Source organism: Agelaius tricolor, unplaced genomic scaffold (assembly GCF_023055355.1).
Source record: "Agelaius tricolor isolate 1412-34295 unplaced genomic scaffold, bAgeTri1.0.p SCAF_4, whole genome shotgun sequence".
Classification (NCBI taxonomy): Eukaryota; Metazoa; Chordata; class Aves; order Passeriformes; family Icteridae; genus Agelaius; species Agelaius tricolor.
Genome location: NW_027269264.1, coordinates 37,727,833 through 37,745,072, shown reverse-complemented (window position 1 = coordinate 37,745,072; position 17,240 = coordinate 37,727,833). Strand labels below are relative to the sequence as shown.

The 17,240-nt window shown below is 33.5% G+C and overlaps 1 protein-coding gene across 1 annotated transcript in view; it reads left to right on the top strand.

The window, feature by feature from the left end:
- CWC27 (CWC27 spliceosome associated cyclophilin) overlaps nt 1-17,240 on the top strand; it is an 89,177-nt gene that overhangs the window by 47,562 nt on the left and 24,375 nt on the right. Inside the window, exon 11 of the mRNA XM_071425340.1 lies at nt 13,704-13,801. Within this exon, the coding sequence (XP_071281441.1) occupies nt 13,704-13,801 (98 nt within the window). The remainder of the gene's footprint in view (nt 1-13,703; nt 13,802-17,240) is intronic.

Here is a 17,240-nt window from a genome sequence, read left to right as displayed (position 1 = left end):
TCCACAATTTTTTTTAAGAGAACTGTGAATATAGCCATGATGCTGTCTTTAGTTTTGTTTGCATTGTCTGTGGGTTTCATGCTACTATATGGTTCTTCCTATTGACTTAACTGCACTTTTAACTATCTTCCCCAGATTTTTTTCTTGCACTTCTCAAAACAGTGTTCATTTCTGCCCGTATTTTTGTTTTTTAAGCCTGTTAATGCATTTCTGGTTTCTTACTGCAGATAAGAATTATTTAGTGTCAGCAGATTTTTATTAATATACTGTTTACTGTCTGATTTGTAATTTAGCCAAGTCAGTTTACACAAAATAGCTAGTGAAGAAATACAGAGTTATGAAAACTACCAACAAATGCACAACACAAATGATCACTGAAAGGTAAGATTTATGGCACTGAATGAATGATGACTGTGTAAAAATCAAAAGAGCAAGAGCAAATATTTCTGAATAATCTGATTACATATAACATGGTTATCTTGTGTGTGTTGCATCAATATAACTGCAGCTCAATCATTATGTGAAATGAAACACTTTTTACATGAATAGTATTTAGTCTGAGCTTAAATGTAATTCCACTTTTGTGGAAGTGCAGTGCATCTGTATTAGCAGACACACAATGATTAAAAAAAAAATCTGCTAGCAGATGGTGTTCAACAAAGAGTACTATTGTTTCAGTATGAGATGCTTCAAATGTTCTGGGCATTTAGCCCAGACAGAGCCATTTTTCCTATAGTATGTGATCAGGCAATAACAAAAAGAATGAAAATAGAGGTGTCAGTCCATATAAAAATATTTTTATAACTTAATATATCTAGCAAGTCAATGGCAATTATTAAACTGAGTTAAATTAACAAAACTGATCAGATTATTCTTTTTACATTTTCATGTCTCTCCAAACAGTTATTTGGCATTCTACCTTCTAGGAAAAATGAGTTTGGAAAGTTAAGCTACCTGCTGGTACTGTTTAAATGCCCACAGATAACATAACTCAAGCTGCCTGGTGCCTGAAAGTGAGTGTTGGGGCAATCAACAGGAACAATAAAAATCTGTTCAAACAGAAAATCCACAAATCCCAAGGATTTGGAGCCTCCCTGTGGATTTTCCACAAATTTTGCTGTTTTCAGCAGAATCTAAGCTTTTATTTTAAAGGTGAACTGCAAAGCTGAAAAGAAAATCGAGTTAATAAAATATGTGCTGAATCCCCTGCTCTCCTTTTGCAGCCTCCTAACTGAGGCTGTGTGCCACATGTGTCTCAAGTTTTTCTTTTTCTAAAAAAAGGCATCAACACACTCAGTGTTTAAATATCATCTAATACTTACTTGTTCACCTCAATAACAAACCTTATCTCAATAATCTATTAACACTGAAGAAGTTCTTAAATCCATTATTTTGTTTTCTTCAACTGACATGTCTGTCATCCCTCAATTTAGTCTCACTTTCTTTTTTCTGCATTTAACCCTTTAGAATATGAACTTTTGAGCATACAGCTGTAACCTTCTATTTATAAGGATATTACAGATATAAAATACTTTTAGAATGAAATGTGGTACAGCTGGCTTGAATGAGGATTGACAGCTGATTTTAGTTTGCAAGCATTTTCCCAAGTATTTCTAGATTTAAATTGTAAAAATCAGATGGACTCTCACAAAAAATTTGAAATATGGTAACTTAAGTGACATGAGTGTTTTATATGAAGTATTTCAATTTGCATTCCTTACTTGATAATACTTAGTCATAATCTTTAGTAGTTCAGTAAAAACAGGAACAGCATTTGACTGACTAATCAGCAAATGAAAACCAGTTACCAAAATGCTAATAATGATAAAAGAGAAGTAACTATTACTCTAATACTCTATTATAATACTATATAGTACACTGTACTATATATACTCTGTGTATTATAATACTATACATTACATTTTGAAGGAAAAACCTCTAAATATGTATTATTTTTTATGTTGTTATGCAGAGACTTCATGATAGAAAGGAATTTTTTTAATATAAGGAAAAAGTAACATTGAGGATCATGAGACCCGTTATCTGTGTCCAGTGATCCCTAATTGTTTTAGCACTGATTAACAGGTGCGGTGAAGAAATTAAACATGAGATGAAAAGTAAAAAGAATATTGGTAACTTTTTTACCTTATGTTGTTGTAGAAAGACTACTTCTTGGTATAATCTTTTTATCTTTTTCTTTATTGACTGTCAATAAATGTTCTTTGCCAGTAATTTTAGTAAGAAAATTTCAAAGAAAGGGGCATCCTTTGATTTTAAGTGCAGATATCATTATTATTTCAACTGTATACCTAACCTTTTAAGCACTGATTTTTGTTGGTTTATCGGTACACTTTAGTATTTTTAGGTGCATTCCGATTCTAAATACCAAGCAGCTTAGAGATAACGCACTATTTAGTGCTAGGAGTTGGGATAAATAGACTCCTGGAAATTCTAAGACTTTTTCATGAAACAGAGTTTGCCCTTAATCTTTCTGTACTTAATTAAAACCTGTGTTGCAAGCTTTGTTATGATGCCACAAGCCTGTTTTGTTTCCAAAGTAGAGATGAACTGGTTACTAACTTTTTGTTCCTTAATCCAAATGAGCACTGCCTTCAGCAGGTGATAGAAATATTTCTGTGTGTTACAGCTGGTTTTCTTGTCTGTTTAATGGAACTTGTCTATACCAAGAATAATTTGCATTATTTCATAGAGTGTAAAACACTGTATGGTTAAAGTGTATGAGTTATATTATGTAGTATATTATTTAAACTATAGTAAAGCAGTTGCATGTTTATTAAATCAAGTACTACATTTACAATTTTAAAATATTACTTATGTGACAACATGTTTATATGTGACAGATAAATGCCCTCTATAGCCCTCTACTGATCAAATTAATGTCAGTGGTGGCATTAATAGGAGAATCAAACTGTTCTTGTGATATGAGCTGTGAAAATGTTACTTATGTCAGCTTAAATATAAAATTTGGTCAGCTGTTTTATAATAAATTCAACTAGTAAGGACAAAAACTTAATTGACTGAAGCCTAAAAAGATGAAACTCGCAGTTTACTCGCAGTAATTGAAGCAGTTACAAATGGTAGAAAATGCATTCTAGGTAGCACCTGTCTTAGAAATGTTCCAATATAAGGTTAGTTTTCCTTGTATACTTACTGCTAGTTGTTTGGGAATGTTTCAGCCTCAACATTTTAAGCCTATGCAATTAATAGATATGTCCATTTGTTTGTTTGTTTGTTTGATTGTTTTTTTGGTTTGGGTTTTTTTTTTTCATTTTATTTCAGTTTGAGATAGGTGTAATTCATTAACCTGTACCTATAATAACCCAGTAGAATTCTTTATATATCAAGCAGTGTACAAAACCAAAGGATTGGAGACTGCGCTTGCAATACAAGTAATTGACATGCTTGTATATGTCAATTATCTCTAGTTATTTAGTTATGTCTAAATTGCTACGGCTACTAGCAATAAAGCATCCTGTTGAACATCCTTAAATTGGCTTGATACAGATAGTGTTCATTATTAGTCAATTAAAAATCTTTTCAATCACACCTGAGTGTGGGGTGATCATCTGAAGTAGACGTCTATTGCAACATAATGATTCAGGTCCGGTTTCAGATGTACTGAAAAAATAAAATGTCTTCGCTACTTGAATTCATTTTTGAAATGTGCTTTAGCTCAATTTAGAAATTCTTTTCATTCAGCCTAAAGAGCTATCAACATGTTTTTTCTGGCTCACATATAGTCCATGCTTAATTGATGTACAGGTGTGGGATAAGAAATGTAAGAGGCATTTTGGAGCCATTCTTTTTTCACGTGAGTAGAGAATGGGTAAAGGGAAGAGATTAGAAATTAAACTACTTCATAAGAATGTGAAATCCACCTGGAGTAGGAAGCAGATCAGCTCAAATATTCCTCTGTAAAATAACCTAGAGCCGCGATGGTGCTTGTAGGACTCTGAAATAATGGACCTTACTTTTGGTTATTTAGAGACTTCACCGTTTATAATAATTGTTATAGAAATAGTCACTTTAACTTTATAATTTTTTTGTAGTAGTCTTATTGCAATGCTTTTTTTTCACTGGTTTTTGTGACTCATATAGTTGAAATTAAACAACTAATGTACAGAACATACTATGCACTGAAATACATGCTTTGATAACACTGTGAGGAAACTGGGATAGTTTTTCTGATCGTGTATACATTGGTGTAATTAATTCAATAGTCTTCATTCTTCAGATAACTCTTCTGTCAGATGTGGCATGATGGTTGAGCATGAAATATTCAATATGGAGGAAGTTTCCACAGGTCATAAATACTGAGTCAGGCTTTGGTTGTATTTCAAAATTAATCTGTTGGCTATTAATCTACTTCCTCGTTTGACCACTGATGCATTACATAAAATTAGAAAGCTTTTGCTTTTTGTTTTACCACTGCATATCTCACAGTTGTTGCATAAAATAGGAGGATTATCTTTCTTGGAGCTGCAAAAAAACGTAGTTTCCCTCCATTCATTAACAGAAAATGACAAACCATTTTCTGTAAGGAATATTTTTACATGAGCAGTATTTAATTCCTAAAATCCATTTAAAAAAAAATACATTTATGAACTTTCAAACATGGAGCTCTCCAGTATGGCAGATATCACTCCATGCTTGTGTGTTACTAAGTTAAGATAATAAGTGTCAGGTTTTAGAAACCATAACTGATTTAAGAAGAAATTAAGCCAAATTAGATCAAAGATCTCTTTAGCCAAATGTCCTGTCTCTCATGGTGGATAGAAGTAGCAACTTTTCCTTTTTCCAACAATGTGAAGTTCAAGGCTTATTTAGTCAAGAAGTTCATTTGGCCTTTTCTGTTTAATCTTCTGTGGTATATTTTTCTTCTGTGACTAGACCTAGCTGCTTTGAACCTGTTCATGGTTTTGATCTGTATGGTGTCTTGTGGTAATACATTCCTCAATTTAATTGTTTGCAGTGTGGACAATATTTATTTCTTTTAAATGTGCTGTTTTGCATTTTCATTTCATACCCGCAAAGTCTTTGTCATATGAAAAATAGCAAATAACACCTGTAGCTTACATTCTGTTGAAGATACTTTTGTCTTCTGTTTGTTTGGATGCATTTTTTAGACTCATTCAGATCTCCATTTATATTGTAATTCACCTTCCACACAAAATATCTGTAGCCAGAATAGCTAATCACATCCTGTCTCTGATGTCTGAAATCTGATTTTTGAACAAACTTCGACATGAGGATCTCTTCTTTTACGGGACAGCCAGAAGGTCTTGATGGCCCATTCTCACCAAAATCCCAGTTGAAACTGTTCTGCTCCTTCTTTCAGCTTATTTAGATAGAGGAGGTCATAAAATCAAGGCAGGGGGGTTTTAAAAGGTCCTCTTAACCAGCTTGTGTTCTGATACAGAAGCAGGGGTAGCCTGAGCTAACACTGCTTGATTAATGAATGAGCTACATAATTTTTCCAGAGATAGAGAATTCACAATATATTACTTGGCTTATTTTGATTGCATTCTGTTGTGCAACTCAGGAGTGTAATTCCCTGAAGTGCTGTGTTTACTGGGTATGTCTCTGTTTTCTGCCTTAAATAGAAGGGAAACAAGGAGCAGGATGCTGCTACCAAAGCATCTTATCCAGCCTGTACCTAGCAATCTCTGTCTTCAGGAGTTCCTCAGAAGAAGTATGATGTAAATTGTTTTGACAGTGGAAATCCTGGCTTTTGACTTTCCCATAGTGTCCTGCATCTCTACCCTGTCACATCATGTACATGAGGTTCCTTCATGTGACAAAAGAGGGCTTGGGAAAAGCAGTTGCTCCAGCTAGGTTCTTTTCTTGCTGCCAGAAAAATTCTTTCCAGTCTGCTCTCTCTTGTCTGGATCAGAGGAGCCCCTAGAAGAGGGGGCAGCCAGGGAGGATCCCCAGGCTGGATGAATCACCCTGTTGGATCCTTTGAGGTTCAAATAGTACTGTTGGAAGAAGGAGGGGGATTTTGTTTTGAGTGAGGCTCAGTGTTTGTTTCTAGACTTGAAACATTCTGCAGACAGTCTTTAAACTGGCATTAAGTTGATGACATTTTTATGGACAAAAAAGCAATTTTATGTGGAGTTGACATTTGGGAAAAATTAAATTATTTTCTCTTCAGATATCTACTAATTTAAAGTCTTAGTAAAAAAAATCTGTAGTTGTTTGTGGAGGAATACATTAGGTAGATTCTGTAGGATGTTTAGCTGATCTTGCAGACATTTCAGGATTGATCCTGAGAGCACCTCAAGACATACCTAATTTCAAGCCTTTTTGACATTATTAGAACTACCAGCTACTGTGTACTCAGAGTTCCCAGTTGTAGTCTGCAGTAGCAAATCGTTTTAACGTGGTTTGGGTTTTTAAAATACCAATTATATAGAGACTGCAGAGCAGACTCACTCAGAAATAATGTTGACATTTTGTAATAGGGGAGAATGTTAAAATCTATAAATGTCTAGGCCAGCCAGCTCTATGAAAGATTTTTGGCAAAATTCTTTTTTTAATATGGTTCTTCAATGTAATTACAAATAAAATTTGTTTATTTAACATTGCTTCTATTATAGAATTTACTATTTTGTATTGTCAGATAATATGGTAGATTAGAAAATAACTATATCTGTCGTGACTATATTTTACAGTGTCTGATAGGTTTTTATGGAAGCCATTTGGTGATCTCATCAGCAACAAGTCTATTGTTTCATTACTATCAGATTCAGTGGGTTTGTGATTAAATCAGCAGAATGGAGAACATGAAGGGAGTGCTGTTCACTTTGCAATCATTTCCATCTGTTAAAAATTTTTATCAGATGTTGGGAAACAGCAGGCAAAACTCAGAGCAAGTGTTTTATCCAATTTCCAAGGAATGGTGATATATAATTGGCATATATTATGTTCTTAGTTTAATCTGTCCAGTTAGATGTTTTAAATAACCTATGGTATACCAGTAGTACTAGAACATATAGAAAGCTATTTCCATCATCTCTCATATTATATTCTTTTGAAGACTGGTGCTGATACAAATATCTTGGTGCTTAGTAATCATGAGCACTGATGACACTTTGCATAAAACGGAGAGTCAGAGTGAGACTTGTAGAGAAAAATTTCCATTTGGCATATGCTGTGGTCTGAAGTGTCTTTACCTCCATTGATGATGTAGGAATCTGCAAGTAGAATTGTCTGGCCAGTGGCCAGTACCATTGGCCTCAGAGAATTGGGAAAGGAATCTATCAGCAATACCTGTAAGGTGATTTGTAATTAGGTGATCCCAAAGCACAGAGTATTCTATTTATTTTGAAATTAGTTTTTAGCACTAACTGTTCTAAATAGATATTCTTGGTTTTCATGTAAATGTCAGACATACTTTTATTAATGTGAAGATTTTTTACCCCAAAGAAACTGTGGTCTCATCTGAAAAATGAAAAATATTTTATCTTTTCTGAATTACTGAGGTATTACTGAGTGTCTCTTTGCCTAGATAGTAAAAGTTTGCTGTAAGTTGTGGTTTTACTACACTTTTTCATGTTTCTTTTGTCTCATCTTCTTCTGCAATGAGTAATTCCTTTTTTCTTCATCTTCAGGTCAGGGGTGATTTTTCATGAGGGGAATAATCTTGGTCATCTTTTCTGGAGTTTTGTGTATTACTGTGTTGGCAATTTTCGCATAGGATATTCTGTTTCATTTATAGTATTCCAAATGGAGTAATATTGGCTGTCTCTTGTAGAGCCACTATAATAATTCTTGGTTTATTCTCCTAAATAAATGTGCATTTTCTCTGACTGTTTTCCACAACAGATTGGTAGAGTTCTTTGTTGTGCTGTTACTAGTTAAGTTCGTATACTTTTTTCATGAATTTGTTCTGTTACTTTAGAGTACCAGTCCTTGTAAAGAGTAGGACTTCACTCTGCAGGACCTTCTTCAGTTTTATAAGATAATTTTATTAGAGTTTGTGAGAACCTGATTTTCCATGTTCCTGAGGTAAAACCATGAGAAATCATCATATTTTGTCTGGAATTGGCTGAATTCCTGATTTTGGATCTTCTATAAATGTATTTCACTCCATTTATTCAGAGTATTTAACCTGAAGTATTAATTTAGTTATACTGAAATAAACAATATAACTGCTTATTCTTGTCTTATTCTAGCTAATTTTTTTCACTCTGTGCTTTATTTTCAATCCACTTTTCAACCTTTTCCCTCTCTTTAAAAGGCACATTGTATAGGCTTTTTAAATACATAAAGCTGTTCATCTTATTGTCCATGACTTTGTTCATCCACACCTTTACCAGTATGTTTGAATGAAATTACTGGATTGGATTAGCAAGAAAATTTAGAGACTCACTGTTCAAGCTGATTTTTACGTGAGTGAAGTAAAGTCGAGTACTTGATTAGTTACTTCAAACAAAAGCTGTCATGACGTCCACTGTGCTGTCCTTGGTCATCCCTTTTGTTCTAGAGATGCAGTGCTTGTTACTGTCTGGTCATCTGGTACAACATTGGTTTTAAGGTGAGTTAGTGAAACAGTAATTTCTGAGTTCATTTCTGAGGATGTACTCTGCAACTTTATCACACTTAAATTTGGTTTAAATTTACCATTCTGACACTTCTCTCTCTGTTTTTGTTTCATCTTTATGTCCAAATCAGATCAAGTTCTTGGAGAGTTACTTTCTAGAATCTTCTTTTGAGAAAGCTGACACAAATCAATCATTTATCCAATCAGCAGTGATTTTATTTTACTTTATTATTCCCTTTAATCCCATGTGACCTGGTGACCTCTGGCTTCTTTTACTTTTCTTGTTTTAATTAACTCAGTCATTTTAGCATTAAACTTTCAGCTGTTTCCTCTTTAAAACTCATCTTTGCCCCTTCAATACACTTTCTAACATAAGACCTTTTACAATCTATTCTGACAGCTCTAACTTTAGGTTTAGAGAGGCAAAATTATTCTAAAAATTATTTTACTGCTTGCTAGTCACACTAATTAATTGCTCATCTTTCTGGTCCATTTTTTTTGTGAGTTTTTCATTGCAAGTAATACTTTTGGGATTTTTTTTTTTTTTTTTGTGTACACCCTTGCTACTTCTAAAGGGTTTATTACCTTTTCTAAGATATTAGAACCTGCTTGACTTTTCTGGTGAAACCACACTTAGAAGATTTCATATCGAGTTACAGATTTGGTTTGCTTCCCTAAGACTGTAGAACAATATAAGACAATGATCTAGATATGAAAACAAGAATATTAAATATGCTTATTAGTGACTAATAGAAAAAACATGTTAATTGATTTACTAAAAAAGATTCTTATAAATTGACCAGCCTATAGGTATTTCCTGAGCCAATGTAGGATTTTCTCTAGCCTAAATATTCATGATAAAATTTATTTGGGATTAATCTGGAGGTTAAAATTAAAGAGAGGGAAATATAGAAGAAGAACAAGAACTGCAAAATAAGCAAGAAGCTGGTCAAAAGAGAAGATAAACTATGTTGAAAGCTATTGTTTTGTTTCAAATTTAAGGCTAGTTCTAATTCCAGGTTTTTCAGTAATACTTTAAATACTAAACAAAAAACCCCACCACAGTTTGTTATCAGAAGTTTGTAAATACTATAAAGTTGGAAGGTAATGTTAATGAGACAGGAATATCCTAATGCAAAATTATATGATCTCAAAAGCTTGAATGATAGAAATAGGGTGAAATTTAAGAGTCATAGAATCATAATAAAGAACAAAACCAAAAGTTCCTCCTGCAACCCATCATTCAGAAGTGACAAAGTAAGAGGAAAACCTAATTGCAACAGTTCTGTTGGGTTACAATGAGGTGTGTTATTAAAAAAAAAAAACTGTAAACTTATTTCTATCAAACATTAAGCTAGGCATTTGCAATCCAGATAGACATAGCATTGGTCTGGATGAGAGATGCCGTTGGTCTCCACTTTTTCTTGTTTTGTTTAACAGTTGTTAACTATCTTGCAGTAAGCAAAGTTAGATTTTCATCTTAAACTGAGAAAACCTAGTCTCCTATCTGTTCCAGGATCTGCTGTGAACATAGAAGGTCCAGATAGTGCATAAAATCAGCCTTAATATGTGATATGTGGTATATGATATATGCTTCTATACATACCCTAATGCATACATCTGCATTTTCTGGCAGTGTAACTGGTGACTGAACAATGTAAGCAAAGAAAGTTTATAGTGAAAGCTAATACCTTTTATTAAGCAAACTGTGGAAAAAAAAAAAACTAGCTGAAGAAGAGCTCGTGTGCCCTGAAACCTGTGGGGGTTTTTCCTTCTACATCTGTGTTAGTAACCATAATAAAATATATTGCCTCTGTTTTGGTATCTTTTTTGCACTGATTTATACTGCATATTCAGCTTATGGGCCCTGTTGTTTGCAGAGTTTCTCCCAGCAGAGTCAAGTGGTAACATTCTTCATCAGTGTCAGTTGTGACAATTCACTGCACAGTATTGGGACTGCTGACATACCACATAGCTTACAGTTCAGTTTGTATAATTAAAACAGAGTGCCAGTTTTCTGAAGTGTTGGGATGTGATGCACCTATTTACACTCAGGTTGATGGTAGTGAAAAGACAGTAACAGTTGGCCATGTAGTCTTTAATAAACATGCCAGTCCTTTTAGATTTCATCATTGAAGTCTTTCCTAGGTAAAATATATAAATACTGGTGATTCATGCATAAATTAATTCAGTGCAGAAGTTTTTAACATTTTCTTTCTAAAAACAGAATTGCAGTACTAATTGCAAACTGTAACAGCTACTGCTAAAGTCAAGCACAACAGTAACTGTCAGCCTTACTGTTAACACAGGTGGCCATACAGGACCCAGCAGCAAAATGTTTCATCTACAGTTTTCCAACATCAAAATGTTTCATCTACAGTTTTCCAACTGCTGAATATGTTTGCCACCATTTTTCTATCATCATCTTATTTGAGATACAGTTGCAATACACCATTTGCAGAAAACAGACAGATATATGTCTGACTTCTACAGCAAAACCAGTCTGGCAAAGAGACAAAGTGCATATTCCAAATCCATAATTTTTATTCTAATATTTACAGTTGTAAAATTCTTGCAGTACCAGAGATGAACAGTAATGCAATCCAGACAAAAATAAGATTCTTGAGCCCTATAAAAGTCTTAGATGTACATGCCAAATGGGGAATTTGCTATCCATTCCAAGAATTGCATGTTCACAGATACCCCAAGGAGCAGAAGGGGGAATATCAGAAAAGGCTTCAAAATTGACAGTGTAGAGCAGAACATTCACCTTGATTCTTTCACACATTCTGCAAGTTGTGCAAATATGACATTTTATATTGTTTTGTTTTATCATTGAGAGTCTCTATTTGAAAATACTGTTTGTGTTTTAACTTAGAATTGGAACTCTCAAACAGAATATTATGCATTTTTCAAGAGTGCTTAGCAGAAAACAAAGCTATTATCTGAACAGAGATTTCTGTTTTCTTTCTCATTGCCTCTGGTATTATTAAGGTACCTGCTTGTCAGTTCTAGAATAACCTTTCCATATAAATCATGAGTGTTGAAAATTATCATTAATAAATATAGGCATGAGAACATGAAATGTGCTTTTAATGGAATTAATACGTTTGGGGAAAGATGTGACTGCCTGTAATAGGAGGGGATTGAATCCAGGACTTCCTTCCAGGCTATTAGTTTACGTGATGAAAGGATAATATTGTAATATAGCTTGGTTTTTATTTGGTTTATCTAAACTGAATTAAAATCCATCTCTCGTGCTATGAAATTAACATGAGCAATATTGAAGTACTTTAGTCATAATTTTTTTTATTAAGATGTTATAGGATTCTGCTCATGTCAAAATTAAACTTATGTAATAATCTTAACATACTTTTATTATTTATAACATTCTAGAATTGCTTTTAAAATTAATAAGAGTATTTTAGGTTGTTTTCTTTGTTCTGATATGATTACTTGGAACAACACTTTCTAAATAATGTTACCATCTAAGGATAACCAGTTAATAATTTTCTTTTGATGTTACTGAATGAGAAGGCAGCAAAAGCAAATGGAAGGAAATTGTCTTTAAAAAAATATAAGCAATGTAATTATAATACTGAAAAAGAAGAAGGGAAAATAACATACTATGCCATCAAAAATCATAATTTAATCATTACTACAGCTCTTCCGTGAATTAATTCTTGTTTCAACCTTGACTTGCTTTCTAGAAAAACTTCAGGCCCAGTGATGAAGATGCCATGATTTTTCTGTTGTTTAGTCACTGAATTGTTCCTCCATTATAAATTTACATTTATCTCCAGCTGTGAGGTGATCTGTATTGTTTTGCCACCACCTAAATATTTCAGTTTTGAAAGACTGTGGTCTTGTTTCATATTGGTTGTAGCAGCATCAGTGAATGACTGTGTGCTAGGGTTACCTCAAGGACTTTGAGCCTCTCTAGGGTCTCTCATGGAGTTTAGAGACGGAGTGCTTTTTGCATGTGCTTTTCTGTATTTGTGTATATATACAAATGACAATGAAAATCAAAAGTAGTCATCACCCAACAGTTTCGAATCTTTTGCTTAGAAAAGGATGTGGTCCATAGCGGTATTACAGATGAAAATTAAGGTGCATAAAACAAGTGCAGGGGAAAAATGCTTGCATGTTGCATTGTAATAACTCCTGCAGTTCATTGATTGTGATGAAATTTAAATCAACCAGAACCTAATTTAAAGCTAAAAAAATTTTAAAGTGCAAAATACAAATTCTAACATCAGAATAATTTGAATTAATTATCAGTTCTTTTGCACAGGTAACCATTAGATGGTTGCAAATTGGCATGAGCTGAAATAAAATTTAAATTCGATTTACAGAAGAGCTTTTTTTGCATTGAGGGAGGTTAAGAAGTAGTTGCCCAGAGACTTTTTGAAGTCTCCATTTTTGGATATTCAAAACCTGACTGGTGAGTGCTCTCAGCATCCTCTTGTATCGGGCCCTCAACTGAAAAAAGAACCTGGACTGTCTCATCTTCAGAGGTCCCTTACAAATTGTGATTTTATGAAGAAAAATGTTTCATTTGATATTGGCACAATGATTTGAAAATTTTAGTTTCTTTTTTCTAGTGTTATCCCATTAGGTATTTGTAGAATGAAATTAATTTTCATATCTAATAATATATGTTTACATACGTTTCATGTCTTTGTCACTGAACAACTTGCTTGCAATTTGCATTGCTTGTCCAGCCAAAAAATCCAGGAAAAATACCAAGATTTATTACTTGAGCAAACTAAATTTTATAACACATGCAATATTTATTTGGCAGTACCTCTGTTTCAGATTTCATGTGCTTCTCATGGCTAATTAGAATGTTAAAATTCAAATGGGGATTTCTTGTTCTATTATTCATTTCCTTAACATATTTCGAATGGGGTCTTAAAGTAGGATGTCCGTTGATATTCTTTTGTTATCACTGCTAATGAAAATATGGACTTTCTGAGGTCCTAAGTGATTTTTAAGCCATGTTCATAGCATCAGTGAGTCCATACTTTCCCTTTGTTTGTATCAAAAATCTACTGCCCATTAACTTTGATTCTGTTTCTTCTGAGTAGTTGTATATCTCAGAAGATTATATTCCTGTAAATGTTTCTCTTTGCAGTGAGGAGCTACGGAAGGAAGCCCGACAGCTGAAACGAGAACTGCTGGAAGCAAAGCACAAAAAAGAAGAAAGAGCTTTAAGACCTAAAGAGAAAGAAGGTAAGAGGCTTTGTGTAGATCTCCAGTTAATATTCTGGTTTTAAAGGGTCTTTTAGTTTTGTGTTTTATAAATGTACATAAATGTGGACTATTGTTGAAATGTAGATTTTTTTCTTTCCCTAGGGATGGTAGTAATGTAATGATGCCAGTATGTAAGGAAGTTGTATAGATAGCATTTGTTCTCAAATCAGGTAGTCTTTCTCCTTCTAAGTGTTCATTAGTTACATCCATACTGTGACCGCTTGACTTGCAAGGTCTTTTTGACTTTCTGACTTGGAAAGGTTCTTAAATGCAGATGGTTAACTTTGAACTCAAAACTACTGACTTCAAATTTCATGTATCATAGGACACTGATGGAACTCAAATTCACAAAGTTGCTACCATATTTATTTTCCTTAAACCTTGACAAAATGGCATCTTCAGCTGCCCTCTTCTTTGTCAGACCAGTTTTATATTCTGTTTCTTTTTAAATGGGAATAAATTGCTACGTTTATAATAGCATGTAAAGTGCACATTTTAGTCCAGAAGGATGAAACACCCTTTATTAGCCAAACTGAAGAAACTAAAAAGTGTCTTTAAACGCTGTGGGGTGAGACACACTTTTAGAGTGAATTCTTAGTTCAGTTCTCAATACCATAGAAATATGAAAGAAAATACAAAAATATTTTTTTCAAAATGCAGATAACACACAATTTGCAAGAGGGGTATAAAATACAACATAATTTTTAGAAAAACTTGGATTCTCTTGAATAACAGGTGAACTTGATCAGCATTTTGACAAAGTAAAAAAATACATTATCATTAATTTGTATATGTAATCTGGCACCAAATGTTAAGAATTGCTGACTCTGAAAATGTTCTAGTAATCACTAGAATATAAGCTCTCACTGACAAAATAATGAGTGTTGTCACTAGCCTTGTAAAAAAAGAACTGTGAGTAGAGGTATAGCAAAGGTAAAGTGTAGTCCTTTTGAACATATATGATAAATATATGAACATATATGAACATATATGATAAATTATCTTGAATAGTGCCATGGCAGTTTAAGCACTATTGCTTAAACTTCTTCCTGTTCTGGTGCCAGTCGGTGGACTTTGTTATTTGAGGAAATTCACCTTTACAGTGACAGAATAAAGTAATACTTGGGCAATAGTTACTACTATGGTACAGTTTGGAAGGATACCTTCTATTCAAGCAAAGGGAACTTATATACCAGGGTTGGTGGGGGGGCTTTTATTTTCTTTGAAATAAATAGCAGGCAGGACATAAATCAGTTGAAAATCTGCAGGTTACAGCTAATGGTACAAATAATCTTGAATAATCTTGGCTTTCCTTTTTGTGATAGGAAGGGGTCTGTTCCAGTACCTGTTGAGAAAGATGGATGGCAGGAAAGAACCTATTGACCTAGTCAGTGGAGTACCTAACTAAAAATCTTTAAAGTAAACATGTACTAAAATTTAAGGCAAAATTAAAAAGATGTTAAATGAGATGCAAGTAATAAAGGATAAAATTATTAATGAAAATGTAGTGAAAGATTTTAGGTTTGTACTAGAAAATGAACATGAATTTACACTCTGATGTGGCTGTCACTGTGTGGTTTTTGCTACAAATGCAATACCTGTAAAAGTGTGGTTGTACTATTGCACTCAGTTCCAAGTATTGTACCACCAAAACGGATAATGAACAAATCAATTAAAATGGAAAAGACAACCCAAAACTAGCAGAACACTATTTGGACAAATTTATGAGAAGATACTTGAAGATACGTGTAATTTATGTAGGGAGGGGGATGGGAGGGTGAAATCTCAAGTCAAAGGAATGAAGCATACCTTTATTGTGAAACAGAATTTACAACTGAGGAATGATAGAATAGACTTTAGAAAGACTTTATCTTTAATATAATGACCTCTAACAGAAGTGTTGTACCAAATTTTGCGCCAAAGTTAAAAGCACTTAGTCATTTTATATTTATTGGCCTGAATTTTCATCAGTACAGTAGAGCTATCAACATGGAAGACATTCTGCTAAACATACAATGGTTTGCCTGTTCCACATTAGTTTACATATGAGAAATTATACATATTTTAAAAGTTCTTCTATCAGGAAGTTGATGTTTATGTAGCAGTCGATTTCTCCATTGTTCTCTGCCTATCCTGTTGGGGAATTTGGGATGGGGAATTGTCATGCTTTATCAGGTGTGCCTGTGCAGATGGTGCAGACACTTGCATTGTGTCTGCCTATGCTTTAAGCCGGCTGCATTAGGAAAAAATGTTAGTTCACAGGCTATGTAACCACATTAGTGTGATTCTGTGCTTGATTAATAAACAATACATCACAGCCAGAGCTTGCAGCCATAGTGGGAGAATTTCACTGAAGATCACAGAATGGTGAGAATAACGCTTAAGTCATACTGGACAAGATTGAGTCTTGTTCTCAGAGGATGCTAAGGACGGGTCAGCAGCATGAAACATCTATTTTAAGTTTACTCCACTGATCTTTATTAGTATTGGCATCACATTTAGTATCACTTCTTCAAATTGTTCCTATTATATTTACCTAATATTTTTCTTTATTTGGAGATTAGATTAATTAAGAAAGACTGGAGAGTGAAAATTTAAGTGTTTACATTGTTTCAAGAGGTCAGAGAAAAAAGATAATTCCCTCCATACATGTTTGATTATAACCAGTCTTCCAATTTGTGAATAGTATTGTTGACTATGCCAGACTGCTGTCAAGACCTTACTTTAAATAAGATGTTTTTCTATTATGTGACATTTGTTGTAGTGATGCCAGAAATTACATCAAACACTATCAATTGAGTGCTGAATTAGTTCAGCATTTTGAAGTACTTGGTCAAATATTCAAAAAAGATCTTCTTGAATTTTCAAAGTTCTGTAGAGTAAACCTGGGAATGTACTTCAGTGAAATCTGCTTCAGACAAACAGCATCTGTCCAGTTAATTATATGTTGGTTTTAAACAGTAGAAGTATTTAGGAAGTAATATTTTCGTTTTTCTTGTTAGAACATTTTTGTAAATGGGCAAATAATCTGTAGACTATGAAATTTAATTGTCATACATGAGAAAACAGAAAAGCTGTAAAATACTGTCTGAATAGGGAAACCTTAAAACTAATGTGAAAACCAACATTCAAGGATAAGAGTTCCACTGAGGCATCTAGTGCTGAGGCATTTTTTGTTTGTTTTTTATTGTGATATGGTAATCAAATTATTAAATTGTTTAGAAAATTCTCAAAATCAAGTGCTCCAGTGTAACATTATGTTGTATTAATGTTTTTTTTTAATGTCTGGATAATGTCAGGGGCACTCAAAGAATTAAGCCCTGTCTTACATGGAAAGATACTTTCTTGAAGTCTGGGACTTTAACAGGATTTTGAAAATAACAAAATCCAAATTTTAAAGGTTTGGGAACTTTGCAGC